This window comes from Staurois parvus, unplaced genomic scaffold (genome assembly GCF_062004578.1).
Source record: "Staurois parvus isolate SC_StPar_1 unplaced genomic scaffold, SC_StPar_1.0 ptg001004l, whole genome shotgun sequence".
Taxonomy (NCBI): domain Eukaryota; kingdom Metazoa; phylum Chordata; class Amphibia; order Anura; family Ranidae; genus Staurois; species Staurois parvus.
The window spans coordinates 117,307-136,054 of NW_028318800.1; the positions used below are offsets into that span (position 1 = coordinate 117,307).

Consider the following 18,748-nt stretch of genomic DNA (forward strand, 5'->3'; position numbering starts at 1 on the left):
TGATTACTGAAACTCCCTCCTCTGATCTACCATTACACAGGTTATCCCCCCTTCAGTCTATTATGAATGCTGCTGCTAGACTCATCCACCTTACCAACCGATCAGCGACTGCTGCCCCTCTCTGCCAATCCCTTCACTGGCTTCCAATAACCCAACTTATAAAATTCAAAATACTAACCACAACCTACAGAGCCATCCACAACACTGCCTCTAGCTACATCACCGACCTCATCCACAGATATCGGCCAAATCGCCCACTCCGCTCCTCCCATGATATCATCCTCTCTAGCTCCCTCGTCACCTCCTCCTACGCTCACCTCCAGAGCCTCTCCCATCCTCTGGAACTCCCTACCACAGTATGTCCGGTCAGCCCCCACCCTCTCTGCCTTTTGGCGGTCTTTGAAACCTCACTTATTCAGGGAAGCCTACCCCACCTCCACCTAAGAACTGTACTTGAATCACCTCCACCAGATCATCCCCCGCAGCTATCACCTTTTGTATCACCTCCCCCTTCCTTTAGATTGTAAGCTCCATGAGCCGGGCCCTCCTATTCCTTCTGTACTGAAATGTATTGTAATTGTACTGTCTCCCTTATATTGTAAAGCTCTGCGCAAAGTGTTGGTGCTATATAAATCCTGTATAATAATAATAATAGAGTACATTCAAATAGTAACCATCTGCTTTAATCCAGGCAGAGCCCTAAAAGGCAAAAAAGCCAGAAAAGGAGACGTATGGTTCTCCTTCAGGGATCATTTTTTTTCAGCACTGCAATTAAAGCCAACATGTTTCAGGGATTTAATACATACACTTTATTAGAGACATTTAAAACACTGAAACACGCTGGCTTTAATTACAATTACATTTTTTTACCCCCTTTTTGCAGCCAGTAGGTAGTTAACCCAACCAGTATCCACCCACCACTAGTATAATGCTTTGGGCCAAGCAACAATTTAAGAGCATTAGAATCTATACTTTGCCAATATGGGGTAAAGCAACAGGTTCACTGTAATGCAGACCACTTGCTTTCGTTCCTCTCTACCACTCCGTCCTGCTAGAAGGAGTGAAAGAAAAGCCTTGTGTAACACTGAAGATATAGTCTATGTCAGGGGTCTCCAAACGTTCTAAACAACGGGCCAGTTTACTGTCCTTCAGGCCAGACAGTGGTCAACGGGAAGACAAAATGTCCCAGCATCAGTGGGAGTAAACAATCCCCTATCACTGGTGCCATTGGAGGTATTGTGCCCCTTCATTGGTGTCATTGGACCCCATTGTTGGTGTCATTGGGGGGGGGGGGGAACTATTTCTATTGGCAATCGTGCTTCTTTGAGCCTTGATCCTCTGTCACCACATTCAGGGGTGCTCAGACCAGAGCCACAAGGGAAGCCCTCTCCTTAACTCGGCCTCCATCCAAGGTACGTGACAAAGACCGATGATGGAGCACCAGGATTATCCTATTACCTTATTGACGTGTTCGGCCATAGTGTGGTAATTCAGTCCTGCTTTCGATTTAAACTGTTTCCTGCAGTGCTGACACCTCAGAGCTTCTTGTAGCTGATGGAGAGACAGATCCAGGGTTAGGGCACTACCTTAGTAGACATAAAAGACTAAAATGCTAAAAAAAAAAAATCATTAATAGACACATTAGGCCATTTAAAACATCCAGGCAAATGAAGCAGGTTGGTATATAAAATCTTTCAGCTGTCATCAAGGATCCTGACGCCTAAAATGTAGTTTCTGCAAGGCGCAATACCCATGTCACACTAGTGATCCTGCCGTTATTGGCAACTCAATGACATCACAAAACAACTTGGTTATATCCCGCCTTGATTACTGCAACTCCCTCCTCACTGGTCTACCGTTACACAGGCTATCCCCCCTTCAGTCTATTATGAATGCTGCTGCTAGACTCATACACCTTACCAACCGATCAGCGACTGCTGCCCCTCTCTGCCAATCCCTCCACTGGCTTCCAATAACCCAACTTATAAAATTCAAAATACTAACCACAGCTTACAAAGCCATCCACAACACTGCCCCTAGCTACATCACCGACCTCATCCACAGATACCGACCAAATCACCAGCTCCGCTCCTCCCAAGATATCTTCCTCTCTAGCTCCCTCATCACCTCCCCCCACGCTCGCCTCCAGGACTTCTCCAGAGCCTCTCCCATCCACTGGAACTCCCTACCACAGTATGTCCGGTCAGCCCCCACCCTGTCTGCCTTTAGGCAATCTTTGAAAACTCACTTATTCAGGGAAGCCTACCCCACCTCCACCTAAGAACTGTACTTGAATTGCCTCCACCAGATCATCCCCCGCAGCTATCACCTTTTGTATCACCTCCCCCTTCCTTTAGATTGTAAGCTCCATGAGCCGGGCCCTCCTATTCCTTCTGTACTGAAATGTATTGTAATTGTACTGTCTCCCTTCATATAGTAAAGCGCTGTGCAAACTGTTGGCGCTATATAAATCCTGTATAATAATAATAATAATAGCACCCTGAGGTCATCACAGAGGACAAGGGGGCGCTCTTTACATCTGAAGGAAAAGAAAGTTAATCTCCAAACACGGAAAGGTTTCTTCACAGTAAGAGCCGTGAAAGTGTGGAATAGACTCCCTCAAGAGTTGGTTCTGGCCAGCTCAGTGAATTGCTTCAAAAAAGTCCTGGATTCTCTCTTAGATACACAGAATATAACTGGATATAACATTTATAGGTAAAGTTGATCCAGGGAATATCCGATTGCCTCTCGGGGGATCAGGGAGGAATTTTTTTCCCAGCAGGAGCAAATTGGATCATGCTATGCTGGTTTTTTTTGCCTTCCTCTGAATCAACTGTGGGTGTAGGATAACTTTTTTTTTTCTATGGTTTACCTGGATGGACTTTTGTCTTTTTTCAGCCAAACTATGTAACTCGCCAGAGACTGGAACAATTTTCCTGCTCCCCTGCTGCTCAATGGCATTACTACAGGACATGGCAGTGAGGAACCATTGAACGCAGCGGCAAACAGATTACCAAGGCTTCCCAAAGCAGTGCTTTCTGAAGAGACACCCGGGATAACCGGATGTGGTCGCATGGGCTGAGGGGGGGGTAAGTATCTACTATATTTTTTGAAGGTAGTTCTTTTTTTTGTTAAAGTTTCAGTTTAGCGACAGCACTTGGAGTGCAAAAAAGAAACACTCACCTGCTCCTACAATCTCACTGCCCTGCGAGCTGAACCAGCTAGGTGTTTATTCCATGTCTGCTGTACTACTAGAAAGCGAGATTCTGCAGATTTCCCATCAATGAGGGTATAGTACCATAGGAGCAAGTGCAGTCTTGTTAGGGACCCTCGCAATTTAATGCCAGTAGCAGGATCGCTGTTGTGGTATGGCCCTAATATCAAATGAGACATCTGAGAATTCCCCTAGATGTGCAGATTTCTATACGTTGTAGCACAGCTGACCATGACATGTCATGCTTAGCCCGGGTTCACATATATGCAGTGCGTTAAATCGCATGTGATTCGCACAGGAACCACACCGCATTCCCCTGCTCATCACATGCGATTTGTGTGCAGTGCGATCGGAGCCATACATTTTGTACGGCTCTAATCGCACTGCACCTGCACCAGAAACGTACAGGACCCTTTTTTTGGTCCACACGCACGGGTATTCACACCTATGTGATCCGATTCTGCACATCGCACCGCGTTTTGCAGACCGCTTTCGGGGTGTTGTTAACTTAACCCCTAGACGCCAAGTGCGTGCAAATATGTGGCCTCTTGGTGTCTGGGCCTTGACGCCGAGCGGCTGCATATTTGCGTACCCTTTAAAAATACATATGCGTTGCTGCGTGCTCACAGGATGTCTGTGACTCACGGAAAGGTCCCGATCTCCCTTTGTGATCGGGACCTTTTCCGATCATGTGACCGCCATGGTGGTCACATGACCCTAAAACCCCGCCCCCCGACTTCTGAAACTCTTAAAGGGCCAGGAGGCGCTGGCGCAAAGGGGTTAAAGCGGAGTTCCACTCACGCTGTCAAAAAATAAAAGTCAGCAGCTACAAATACTGTAGCTTCTGAATTTTAAAAAACAGCCACTTACCTGTCCCGTGGTGTGTCCCCCGCAGCCCGTTTCACTGGCCGTTCTGTATTCCAGGAGGCCTGCATCTTCAGTGTGGGCACCCGGCTGTGACTGCTTGCGGCTTCACAGCCGTGTACCCACTGCGCATGTGCGAGTAGCGCTGCGCTTCATGAATAGTCCCATAGCCTTCTGGGACCTGTCACGTGTCCCACAAAACTACAGGGAGGGAGGGAGGACACCTTTCGCTTCTAGGCGAGGGAACCGGAAGTGGGAGCAGGTACCTGTCAAATTTGGATACCCGCTCCGCCCCCCAAAGGTGCCAATCTTTAATGGGGAGCGGGGGAGCAGTCCTTAAAGCGGAACTTCCCTTTTTGGGTGGAGCTCCACTTTATCATACACACCCGCAACGGTTCACTTGAACAGGGTGCGATTCCAATGCGGTGCGGAATTCGCACTGAAATTGCTGTGAATTACGCACCGCGTCAGTGTGAACCAGGGCTTACTTTTTTTTAGGGGGGGTACCTTTTCATCTCTGCAGCTTTTTCCTGTTTATTTTCTGTACATGTGATTTCTGCCACTACAATAAAGGCATGTGCCATACCCACATCAACAAGATAAGAAGAGAAATAGAACAATGAATTATTATTTATTTCCCTTAGACTTTAAAGTGCATGTCTGGGCAAATTGGCAGAAAATCAGACACCTGCCAGTCCTCTCTTCAGCTAACATTTCCACCAATTGCTTTGTCTAAAGCTGAAAAAATTCACCCAAACAGTAACTGCATCCAAATCAGTTGCAGTCACTGTTTGGGTATTCTGTCAACTACGGGTTCCAGGTGTCAAAATACAATAGACGACAGCAGGAGAGTCCTCCATTTATACTGTCGGGCATGTATGGGGGATTTCATAGGTTATTTAAAGTGTTACTAAACCCACAATAGTAAAATCAGTCTGTATACGCAGTAAAGCATGCTTGTTATACTCACTGTGGAACCTAAGGGGTTAATCCTCTGCATTGTGTAAAAAGGCTGTTTGAGCCTGACTTCTTTGATCTTCCCCTTCTTCCAGTGTCCCCCTCTTATCTCCTGATAAGACATATTGTGTGGAGTCACTCTGCACATGTTCAGTTTGGTGTGTATTGCTAGAGAGGTTTTTTTTTTTTTTTTAGGAGAGTGCATGTGATCAACTTAGGGCCAATCAGTACTGTCCAGACAGAGGTCAGGGGCTCTGCATCCTGCTAGAGCAGAATGAAAACTCCTCCTACAAGCTTTAACAGGCGTTCTGCTGAACACTGATAGAAGTCACAAGACTGCTCTAACTGCTGATGAGAGAAGGTATTTAGCAGTTTATATTTACTAAAATAATTGTATTTCCATGTTGTGTGTACTGTGGGAGATCAGATATAGTGAATGCAGGGTCTGGGGAGACCAGATATAGTGAATGCAGGGTCTGGGGAGACCAGATATAGTGAATGCAGGGTCCAGGGAGACCAGATATAGTGAATACAGGGTCCGGGGAGACCGGATATAGTGAATGCAGAGTCCGGGGAGACCAGATATAGTGAATGCAGGATCCTGGGAGACTGGATATAGTGAATACAGGGTCCTGGGAGACTGGATAGAGTGAATGCAGGGTCCGAGGAGACCGGATATAGTGAATGCAGGGTCCAGGGAGAGCGGATATAATGAATGCAGGGTCCAGGGAGAGCGGATATAATGAATGCAGGGTCCAGGGAGAGCGGATATAGTGAATGCGGGGTCCGGAGAGAGCAGATATAGTGAATGCAGGGTCCAGGGAGAGCGGATATAGTGAATGCGGGGTCCGGAGAGAGCAGATATAGTGAATGCAGGGTCCAGGGAGAGCGGATATAGTGAATGCGGGGTCCGGAGAGAGCAGATATAGTGAATGCAGGGTCCAGGGAGAGCAGATATAGTGAATGCGGGGTCCAGGGAGAGCAGATATAGTGAATACAGGGTCCGAGGAGACCAGATATAGTGAATGCAGGGTCCAGGGAGACCAGATATAGTGAATGCAGGGTCCAAGGAGACCAGATATAGTGAATGCAGGGTCCGGGGTTTAGTAACACTTTAAGTGTATGGCTGATTTTAGACAAAAGACTACCCTATTGCCACCCAACATGTTCCATTCTTAGTTATCTCTATTCACTCTTTGTCGGCAGAGATGAGCGCAGACTGAAAAATCGAATTTTTGAATTTTTTAAATGATCAATTGATCTGGGTTAATTCTGGTTCAATCACTTACATTTATCCACAACAACCTGCATGTGGACATGAGTAAACCTTCAAAGGTATTCCCTCAAATTGTGCAAGCGCAACTACTGGACCATCAGAAAGTCTGGCTATATGCACTAGGCAACTGGTGGCTCTAATGTCCCAGCATGCGTTTAAGACAACTGTAGTTCCTGGATGGCTTCGGAGCCCCCCCATATCCGCTGTGAACGTATAAACATGCACGTCGCAGAGCTGCACACGGTTAACACGTACTGCGTCTCACCTGCTCACATACATCCATGTGCTTCCGCAGTCCTGCCACGGTCTTGCGGGTGACCGATCCACAGTTTGGACAGGTCACCTCTCCCCTTTTGTTAGTCTGTCGATGGAACTTGTCGTCCACACTGCCTGGTACAGGGGGGAAGAAGTGTGAAAGTGATCCTTACCCAAAATTCCATTTTATTTAAAGGAGTGAACAGCTTTTATTAAAAAGGTAGAATATTGAAATCTCAACTCCAAATTATAAAGATACTTCTGTTTGCAAAAACAAAAAAAAGTTTCTTCAGCACTTCTCACTCTTTTTATGCTCTCACACTATCCTCTGCGTCCTCCTCTGCTGCCAGTCCCATTACAACTTCTGTGGAACCAGGCAGTCATGGACACACTCCCTGGGGGTGCATTATCATGAAGCCTTGACTTGAAGGAAAATCCTACATAAAAGGATCCCACCAATTTGATTGGCCAGAACATACCTGCATTTAGGAAAGCATTCAGTGAATATTTTAAGCCTTTTTTTTAAGGACATAAAAGGTTATAGTATTTATTTGGTACACTGGAAAATCCAGCACTATTCTGCACCATTACACTGTGAGTGCAGGGGGTGCGTCTATGATGTCTATGATGTCTATGATGTCCTGCACTCACAGTATGTCCTCAGTCTTCTGAGCTGAATGACACTGAGCGTCATTCACCGCAGAAGACTGAGGGCATCTTGTGGTGAAAAAGAGGTACTGCTGGGGACATGGGGCTAACCAAGTGTCCCCATGAGACTTATTACCCCCTGCAGCCAACCCTCCTTTTCTTTCCTGAGTTATCTTTATTTGTTAACTGCTTTAACTGAACTGATATAATAAAAAGGTACAGAATCTTTATGCTGGCTCTCTCGGTTTATCTTTCAGGTCCTGTATCCTCCTTCTCCCCTCTCATCCTGGTCACAGAAAAAGCTATTAACAGAAGATCCCCCAATGCATTGATCCTGGACTGATGACTGGAAGCTGACATTTGAATGTAAATAAAGCAACCAATAGGATAGAAGCCTTTTAACCCAAGGGCTGGATGTTGCCCTTTGCTTATCTTGACTGGTCCTTGCTACACTATTCCTCCCACTGACACCAATGATGGGACACTATTCCTCCCACTGATACCAATGATGGGGCACTATTCCTCCCACTGACACCAATGATGGGACACTATTCCTCCCACTGATACCAATGATGGGGCACTATTCCTCCCACTGACACCAATGATGGGACACTATTCCTCCCACTGACACCAATGATGGGACACTATTCCTCCCACTGATACCAATGATGGGACACTAATCCTCCCACTGACACCAATGATGGGGCACTATTCCTCCCGCTGATACCAATGATGGGGCACTATTCCTCCCACTGACACCAATGATGGGGCACTATTCCTCCCACTGACACCAATGATGGGGCACTATTCCTCCCACTGACACCAATGATGGGACACTATTCCTCCCACTGACACCAATGATGGGACACTATTCCTCCCACTGATACCAATGATGGGGCACTATTCCTCCCACTGATACCAATGATGGGGCACTATTCCTCCCACTGATACCAATGATGGGGCACTATTCCTCCCACTGACACCAATGATGGGACACTATTCCTCCCACTGACACCAATGATGGGGCACTATTCCTCCCACTGACACCAATGATGGGACACTATTCCTCCCACTGACACCAATGATGGGACACTATTCCTCCCACTGACACCAATGATGGGACACTATTCCTCCCACTGACACCAATGATGGGACACTATTCCTCCCACTGACACCAATGATGGGACACTATTCCTCCCACTGATACCAATGATGGGGCACTATTCCTCCCACTGACACCAATGATGGGACACTATTCCTCCCACTGACACCAATGATGGGACACTATTCCTCCCACTGATACCAATGATGGGGCACTATTCCTCCCACTGACACCAATGATGGGACACTATTCCTCCCACTGACACCAATGATGGGACACTATTCCTCCCACTGATACCAATGATGGGACACTATTCCTGCCAATTACACCAATGATGGGGCACTATTCCTCCCACTGATACCAATGATGGGACACTAATCCTCCCACTGACACCAATGATGGGGCACTATTCCTCCCGCTGATACCAATGATGGGGCACTATTCCTCCCACTGACACCAATGATGGGGCACTATTCCTCCCACTGACACCAATGATGGGGCACTATTCCTCCCACTGACACCAATGATGGGACACTATTCCTCCCACTGACACCAATGATGGGACACTATTCCTCCCACTGATACCAATGATGGGGCACTATTCCTCCCACTGATACCAATGATGGGGCACTATTCCTCCCACTGATACCAATGATGGGGCACTATTCCTCCCACTGACACCAATGATGGGACACTATTCCTCCCACTGACACCAATGATGGGACACTATTCCTCCCACTGATACCAATGATGGGGCACTATTCCTCCCACTGACACCAATGATGGGACACTATTCCTCCCACTGACACCAATGATGGGACACTATTCCTCCCACTGATACCAATGATGGGACACTATTCCTGCCAATTACACCAATGATGGGGCACTATTCCTCCCACTGATACCAATGATGGGACACTAATCCTCCCACTGACACCAATGATGGGGCACTATTCCTCCCGCTGATACCAATGATGGGGCACTATTCCTCCCACTGACACCAATGATGGGGCACTATTCCTCCCACTGACACCAATGATGGGGCACTATTCCTCCCACTGACACCAATGATGGGACACTATTCCTCCCACTGACACCAATGATGGGACACTATTCCTCCCACTGATACCAATGATGGGGCACTATTCCTCCCACTGATACCAATGATGGGGCACTATTCCTCCCACTGATACCAATGATGGGGCACTATTCCTCCCACTGACACCAATGATGGGACACTATTCCTCCCGCTGATACCAATGATGGGACACTAATCCTCCCACTGACACCAATGATGGGGCACTATTCCTCCCGCTGATACCAATGATGGGGCACTATTCCTCCCACTGACACCAATGATGGGGCACTATTCCTCCCACTGACACCAATGATGGGGCACTATTCCTCCCACTGACACCAATGATGGGACACTATTCCTCCCACTGAAACCAATGATGGGGCACTATTCCTCCCACTGATACCAATGATGGGGCACTATTCCTCCCACTGATACCTATGATGGGGCACTATTCCTGCCACTGACACCAATGATGGGGCACTATTCCTCCCACTGACACCAATGATGGGGCACTATTCCTCCCACTGATACCAATGATGGGGCACTATTCCTCCCACTGACACCAATGATGGGGCACTATTCCTCCCACTGACACCAATGATGGGGCACTATTCCTCCCACTGACACCAATGATGGGGCACTATTCCTCCCACTGATACCAATGATGGGGCACTATTCCTCCCACTGATACCTATGATGGGGCACTATTCCTGCCACTGACACCAATGATGGGGCACTATTCCTCCCACTGACACCAATGATGGGGCACTATTCCTCCCACTGATACTAATGATGGGGCACTATTCCTCCCACTGATACCAATGATGGGACACTATTCCTGCCAATTACACCAATGATGGGGCACTATTCCTCCCACTGACACCAATGATGGGACACTATTCCTCCCACTGATACCAATGATGGGACACTAATCCTCCCACTGACACCAATGATGGGGCACTATTCCTCCCGCTGATACCAATGATGGGGCACTATTCCTCCCACTGACACCAATGATGGGGCACTATTCCTCCCACTGACACCAATGATGGGGCACTATTCCTCCCACTGATACCAATGATAGGACACTATTCCTCCCACTAATACCAAGGATGGGGCACTATTCCTCCCACTGACACCAATGATGGGGCACTATTTCTATTACTGACACCAATGATGGGGCACTATTCCTCCCACTGATACCAATTAATGTGGCACTATTCCTGCCACTGACACCAATGATGGGGCACTATTCCTCCCACTGATACCAATGATGGGGCACTATTCCTCCCACTGATACCAATGATGGGACACTATTCCTGCCACTGATACCAATGATGGGGCACTATTCCTCCCACTGACACCAATGATGGGACACTATTCCTCCCACTGACACCAATGATGGGACACTATTCCTGCCACTGATACCAATGATGGGGCACTATTCCTCCCACTGACACCAATGATGGGGCACTATTCCTCCCACTGATACCAATGATGGGGCACTATTCCTCCCACTGACACCAATGATGGGGCACTATTCCTCCCACTGATACCAATGATGGGGCACTATTCCTCCCACTGACACCAATGATGGGGCACTATTTCTCCCACTGACACCAATGATGGGGCACTATTTCTCCCACTGACACCAATGATGGGGCACTATTCCTCCCACTGACACCAATGATGGGGCACTATTCCTCCCACTGATACCAATGATGGGGCACTATTCCCCCCTCTGATACCAATGATGGGGCACTATTCCTCCCACTGATACCAATGATGGGGCACTATTCCTCCCACTGACACCAATGATGGGGTATTATTCCCCCCTCTGATACTAATGATGGGGCACTATTCCTACCACTGATACCAATGATGGGGCACTATTCCTCCCACTGACACCAATGATGGGGCACTATTCCTCCCACTGATACCAATGATGGGGCACTATTCCTCCCACTGACACCAATAATGGGGTACTATTCCTCCCACTGACACCAATGATGGGGCACTATTCCTCCCACTGACACCAATGATGGGGCACTATTCCTCCCACTGATACCAATGATGGGGCATTATTCCTCCCACTGATACCAATGATGGGGCACTATTCCTCCCACTGATACCAATGATGGAGCACTATTCCTCCCACTGATACCAATGATGGGGCACTATTCCTCCCACTGATACCAATGATGGGGCATAGTTTGACTGCCACTCACACCGGCACATTTTCTACTATTGGCCACAGTCTGGCCCCCCTAATGCCCGCGGGACAGTAAACTGGCCCTTTGCTTAGAAAGTTTGGACTCCCCTGATTTAAAGGAAAAGAACTGGTATAATAACAGTTATAATGTTGTGTTTTAAACCCAAATAACGGGGCCACAGCCATAATTTTCCATACTTCGGATGCCTGGTTTTCATTATAATCATGAATGATCAGATTGTTACTGTGTGGGTGGTGTAGGGGTGGTTGTTTGTGGGCTTTGTACAGTCCCTGGTGGGGACAGCAGTAGCTTTGATGTGTTAAACATCTGCTGGAGAGCTATAGGAGAAAAAAAAATTAAAATTGCCCGGAGTCGGGCTTTAGAAGACACTAGTACCCACTTCAGCGCACCCTCAGAATCCCTGTGGGGTGTACAGTGTGTGCCGATAGCTTTCATATTCTGCTTTACAGGGTACATTCATGTTAAATAAAATCTATTAATATGTTAATGAGGAATGTTTCACTACTTCCAGCTTTCTTTGGATGACTCATAAAGGAAATTAAAGGAGATGTATTATTCATGAGTGGAGAGAAAGTAAGTCTTTGAGATACACAAGATGCTTTTAACATTGCTTTGACACATTTGGGGCTTAGATAAGAGATTGAAAATCTGAAAAAGAGACATTCCTTTTCATACGAGCTAATAAAATCAGTATTAAACTCAAAATCAAGAATGTAATATATTGTAGATTACCAATCATTAGATGTGGTGGCTGCATTAGTTTTCTTTTTAAGGCCTTTCCTCTTTGTTTTCACCTGGTGATCTTGCCAGTAACACACCTCCTGTACTAGAGCGCCCCCCCACTCCGGATGAAGGAGCAACAGAAACACCTGCTAGTACATCTTACACTCCCCTCCCCCCATAATGACAGCAGAACTGTCAGTATTGGGGGAGGGGAGTGTAAGATGTACTAGCAGATTTAAATACTCTAGCAAACTGAAGCCAAAATTTCAGCTAAAACTTTATAAGCGGTTACAGCAAACATTTTTATCCTTTTGGGATAAATGTTTTACATCAATAAATAAAAGCTGATCATTGTAAGCACGCCTGTCAGTATTAAATGGTTCATCTCATCCCTGTAACTGCTACATCTGCAGAACAGCGTGTTCTGCTGATAAACAACTGGGCAGCACAGTGGCTAAATGGTTAGCACTTCCACCTGGCAGTACTTGGGTTGTTGGTTCGAATCCCAACCACGGCACCACCTGCTTGGAGTTTGCATGTTCTCCCTCTGTGTGCGTGGGTTTCCTCCGGGTACTCCGGTTTCCTCCCACTCTCCAACAGGCATGCTGGTAGGTTAATTGGATCCTGTCTAAGTTGGCCCTAGTATGTGTATGTATGAATGTGAGTTAGGGACCTTAGATTGTACGCCCCTTGAGGGTTAGGGACCTTAGATTGTACGCCCCTTGAGGGTTAGGGACCTTAGATTGTACGCCCCTTGAGGGTTAGAGACCTTAGATTGTACCCCCCTTGAGGGTTAGGGACCTTAGATTGTACGCCCCTTGAGGGTTAGGGACCTTAGATTGTACCCCCTTGAGGGTTAGGGACCTTAGATTGTACACCCCTTGAGGGTTAGGGACCTTAGATTGTACGCCCCTTGAGGGTTAGGGACCTTAGATTGTACGCCCCTTGAGGGTTAGGGACCTTAGATTGTACGCCCCTTGAGGGTTAGGGACCTTAGATTGTACGCCCCTTGAGGGTTAGGGACCTTAGATTGTACGCCCCTTGAGGGTTAGAGACCTTAGATTGTACGCCCCTTGAGGGTTAGAGACCTTAGATTGTACCCCCCTTGAGGGTTAGGGACCTTAGATTGTACGCCCCTTGAGGGTTAGGGACCTTAGATTGTACGCCCCTTGAGGGTTAGAGACCTTAGATTGTACGCCCCTTGAGGGTTAGGGACCTTAGATTGTACCCCCTTGAGGGTTAGGGACCTTAGATTGTACGCCCCTTGAGGGTTAGAGACCTTAGATTGTACTCCCTTGAGGGTTAGGGACCTTAGATTGTACCCCCTTGAGGGTTAGGGACCTTAGATTGTACGCCCCTTGAGGGTTAGGGACCTTAGATTGTACGCCCCTTGAGGGTTAGGGACTGATGTGAATGTACAATATATATGTAAATTGACAGCGTTATATAAGTACCTGAAATAAATAAATAACTTGTTCGCAGGATCACCATCCTCAAAAGAAAAACTAATGCAGCCATCACATCTAAAAATTGGTAAGTTGCAGCATAATAAATGTTTGCCTTTGGGTTTATGTAGAGCCAGTGACCGCGTTAGATTTTCATTTCCATCTGCATTCCCCACTGGGGAGATTCACCCTCTCTATATGTCTCGGTGACCACACGTCCGCTTCTCTCCCTCAACACAAGTTTATGGATCAGGTCTGACCTTTGTGAAAACAAAGTACTCTTTATAAGGCTCTCCAGAGCTTCCCCCATCCTCTGGAACTCTCTACCCCAATTTATCAGACTATCACCTACTCTGCTCACTTTTAGGCAATCTCTGAAAACCGATCTCTTCAGGGAAGCCTATCCTGCCCTCAGCTAATAATGGAATCTTCTACTCCTCTTACCAGTCCATCCCCCACAGTTATTACTCTTTGTACTACTAGCTCCTCCCTCTTAGATTGTAAGCTCCCAGGACCAGGGCCCTCCTAACCCTCTTGTATTGAACTGTATTGTTGTTGTATTTTTATATTTATATTTTTGTCCCTTTATATTGTAAAGCGCTGAGCAAACTGTTGGCGCCATATAAATCCTGTTTAATAATAATAATAATAATAATAATAATAATAATAATAAGGCTAACTGAGTTTATCTCAGCATCTTAGGGGTTGATTTACTAACGATAAATAGACTGTGCACTTTGCAAAGTGCAATTGCACTCTTTAAGTGCAGTTTCTCCACAGCTTAGTAAATGTGGTAAAGCTTCCCTTTGCCAAGAATACCCAATCACGTGCAAGTAAAATAAAAAAAAAACAGCATTTTTGCTTGCATATGGTTGGATGATGGAAGTCAGCAGAACTTCTGCTCATTTACTAAGCTCTGGAGCAACTGCACTTGCACTTTGCAAAGTGCACAGTCTATTGGCCTTTAGTAGATCAACCCTTTACCTCTGGTTCACACCTATGTGGCCGTGCGGGCTGCGTTTTGTTCGGGCACGAGAGCCCATTCATTTGAATGGACTCCGGTGCCCCGGGACACACAGGGAAGAAGTCCCGGCACTTCTTTAGAAAACGCAGCCGAGGTTCCCAGTACGGTTGCATTTCCCAGTGCGGGCGGCGTGCCATTAGAACTAATGTCACCCACCCGCGGGTCCGCATTTCTCTGTGTGGGTGGTGCGGCTGCACGGATTTTCGTGTGGATCCACAGCCGCACCACCCACACAGATGTGAACCTAGCCTTAATGTACCTCCATTGATGGTGCAGCTCGATGAGCCAGGACTAAAGCATGTTTCCCCTTTCCCATATATAGCAGCTATCATGGTATAGGTTAAAGTTTCCTACCTGAAGGGGCGGCCATGATGTGCTCCAGTCTTATACAGGAAGTCTCCTGTTTCTTCTTTGTCTCTCCTACTCTTCCCCGTACAAACTTGCTGTGTCTGGCCCTGGACTTGTCTTCGGCTTTTCCCAGGCCTGCGGATGGAACATAAGAATCTCAGCAAAAAAAAAGCAGTCTGGGTATACTACAAAAAAAAAAATACAATTAAGGAATATATATTTAAAATTGAAATCCAGGCACATATAAAAGGATCTATTATAGATTGTAAGCTCTAACGAGCAGGGCCCTGTGATTCCTCCTGTATTGAACTGTACTGTCTGCACTCATGTTGTAAAGCGCTGAGCAAACTGTTGGCGCTACATAAATCCTGTATAATAATAATAATAATTATATGTGTACCTGTCTTTATACTAGCTTCCTGTAATCCCCTGCATGGCAGGACTTAAAGGATAAGTTCACCTTTTTAGACAAAAATAATAAATACACATTTGTTTGCAGTTAAATAAATGTGCATTTATTATTTTTGTCTACAGGAGCCTGTAAAGCATTGCACCAGCGACCAGTAGATTGCTGATGCCATGCAGGTCTCCTGCAGACCTGTCAGAATATCTGCTTGCCGTACGGGATGTACAGGATGTACGGGGTGCACGAGACGTATGGGGTGTATGGGGGGGGGGGGGGTACAGGGATGTACGGGGTGTACAGGGATGTACGGGATGTATGGGGTGTATGGGGGGGGGGTACAGGGTGTACAGGGACGTATGGGGTGTACGGGGATGTATGGGATGTATGGGGTGTACAGGGATGTATGGAGTGTACGGGATGTATGGGTTATACGGGATGTATGGGGTGTACAGGATATACAGGGTGTACGGGATATATGGGGTGTATGGGATGTACGGGATGTATGGGGTGTACGGGGGGGGGGGTACAGGGTGTACAGGGACGTATGGGGTGTACGGGGATGTATGGGGTGTACATGGATGTATGGAGTGTACGGGATGTATGGGTTATACGGGATGTATGGGGTGTACAGGATATACAGGGTGTACGGGATATATGGGGTGTATGGGATGTAGTACAGCCAAGCAGATATTCTGACAGGAAGCATCAATGAACTACCATGGCGCACCACACCACAGCACCGTGGTATTTCATTGAAAACTACAAGCCCACAGCCACTAAGGCTGCTGGGACTTGAAGTTCATTTATTCACGGAAGTCCATGAATGAATGACGCAGCCAGGTGGGCGGAGCCCCGCACGGCCATTCTGTTTTCAAATTTGACAGATAGGACGGGGAGCAGAGGAGTAAAAAAGAGGTCAATGACCTGACTGTGCTGTTGGTCAGGAATGCCTGGATCACAAAACTGGCTGAACAGATCACTCAGTTTTCCCTGCTGCTCTGAGCAGAAAGCAGGACTGTCAGTCACCGATGTCTGCTCTGCCCACCCAATGCTCACTGGAGCGCTGGGCTGTTGAGGGGGTAGGAGTGGCTGGCTTAGGCTCTCAGCGGATCACTGAGAGCCTGAGCCAGCTGCCGGTCCAGGGATCTGGGTGGATCCCGATTTTAGAGTCGGAATCTTTCCCAGGCCTCAACTGGCTGAGTGACATCAGCCAGCAGCGGACTTTAGCCTGCTGTTGGCTGAAAACAGGTCACAGGATTGCAGAACAAACAAGCTTTGACTGTACTTCTCCTTTAAGACAGTTCATGTATGCCACCTGGATATTAAGATACCTGCCTGCAGTTCAGTTTTTATTATGGTTCAACTGATCTGGGGGCCAGATAATGCCATCTTTTTGGTGTTTGTTTTTTTAATTTGACAAAGTTACTATGTAGTATCATGGCTGTCCCCCAATCTGAGCACAATTTGGCTCTTTTGCACAGATCCAGAAAAACAAACCGTGCCTGAAGGCCATAGATCTTGCTGCTCGGATCTGTCCCGCTCTGCATTGAAAGATTCCTCAACCCAGTTTAAATGTTCTTTTTTTTCCATCTAAGGTGCCTCGGTAATAGGCAGTATATGGTACGTCTACAACTGTCTCTGTAGCACAACTATCACAACCAGGGGCGGACTGACCATTTGGAAACTCGGGCACTGCCCAAGGGCCGGGGGTCAGTAGGGGGCCCCATGAGATGCCCCTGGTACTTTTTTCATAGGCTTTTTTAAGTTTGGGCAAGGACACAGGGGCCCCATGATCCCCTATTGCCCGGGGGCCCCATGAGTTGTCAGTCCGCCCCTGAATTCACAACTCCTTTTTAGAGAACTGCTCTTTCATTGGTTGCGTCCAGTTAAGAGGAGTGATGGGGCAAGTGCATTGTGGAAACCGTCATCAAGAGACAACTATCACCCATTTCAAGAGGTAATTTAGCTGGAATAAAGTGAAACTCTCATATAAGCAAAGTAATCTACTGACTGAATCTATGGGGGTTGTCTATGTCCACAATGAAAGAGTCTGGTAAAGCGAGTGAGTGTATGAAGAGTGGCACACAAGGCACTTACCTTTTAAGCCAAAGGTGGTGGTGATGGAAGTTTGCTCCCCTGTGAACTTTTTGGGCGTTCTCTGTTTCCTTCCTGACTCCAACCAGAGCACAAAGAAAACAGCTGCGTTACAATCATTACAAGTAAAATATGGAACAGAATAGAATAGTAAAAAAGCAAAAACAGTAACCGTACACAAGCCTCGGCTGTTTCAGAGTGACCGCAGGTATTTATACACATACAACGTGCAGAAGAACTCACAGAGCCCCTCCATGACAGGTAGTCAACCGATCTAGCCACATGGAGTGTCTGCATCATTCCTGAGTTCAAGTGTACAATCCAAATGCACACGTTCCTGCGTTAAAAATGGCTGAGTATAAGTGGGTGCTGCAGGGACCGTCGGCTGGAACCCAACAGAATCAGAGAGGGAGAATGTCACCGGCACACCGAGGATCACCAATATGGGTCCAAAAGTTTTAATAAACGATCACATATGGTAGTTACAGCAAGGCAATGTTTCGGAGTCTTGCATGACCCCTTCATCAGGCATGTGGCATATTGGTCACATGCCTGATGAAGGGGTCCTGCGAGACTCCGAAACGTTGCCTTGCTGTAACTACGTGATCGTTTATTAAAACTTTTGGACCCATATTGGTGATCCTCGGTGTGCTAGTGACTTCTCCCTTGCTGATTCCCTTAAGTTCCACACAAACTCGAGAACTACTCGACCAATATGCCACATGCCTGAGGAAGGGGTCCTGCGAGACTCCGAAACGTGGTGCTCCTGAAAACATCACAGCACCCTGCTTAAGTATTCCTCTCGAGTCCTCAGCTCTGATGCGAGCAGCTGGCAGGTTCTTGGAAGGAGTTGTGCATATATCAAAATGCCTTGATGGGTGGATATCAGTCTGGAGACGTGAGCGTTCCCAGGCGGGCTGCATTTCCATGCAGACTGTCATAGATGACACCCATGTGTGATGCTGGGTATGCATTATTGAAAGTGCTGAAATCAAATGAGTAACAGGGGCGGAGCCAGAGACAGTCAGGCTGGGGAGCAAAAGGCTAGATGATCCTGGACGTATTCCAGCCAGGAAACAA

At 47.1% G+C, this 18,748-nt stretch overlaps 1 protein-coding gene across 2 annotated transcripts in view; it reads right to left on the minus strand.

The window, feature by feature from the left end:
• ZNF512B (zinc finger protein 512B) overlaps positions 1 to 18,748 on the minus strand; it is a 53,945-nt gene that overhangs the window by 17,304 nt on the left and 17,893 nt on the right. Inside the window, exons 7-10 of one of the 2 annotated variants that reach the window (XM_089657472.1) lie at positions 17,672 to 17,743; positions 15,175 to 15,303; positions 6,577 to 6,701; positions 1,459 to 1,551 (exon numbers count right to left, since the gene is read on the minus strand). In XM_089657472.1, coding sequence (XP_089513598.1) covers positions 1,459 to 1,551; positions 6,577 to 6,701; positions 15,175 to 15,303; positions 17,672 to 17,743 — 419 coding nt within the window. Of the gene's footprint in view, positions 1 to 1,458; positions 1,552 to 6,576; positions 6,702 to 15,174; positions 15,304 to 17,671; positions 17,748 to 18,748 lie in introns of both variants that reach the window. The other variant, XM_089657473.1, reaches the window with a different exon arrangement.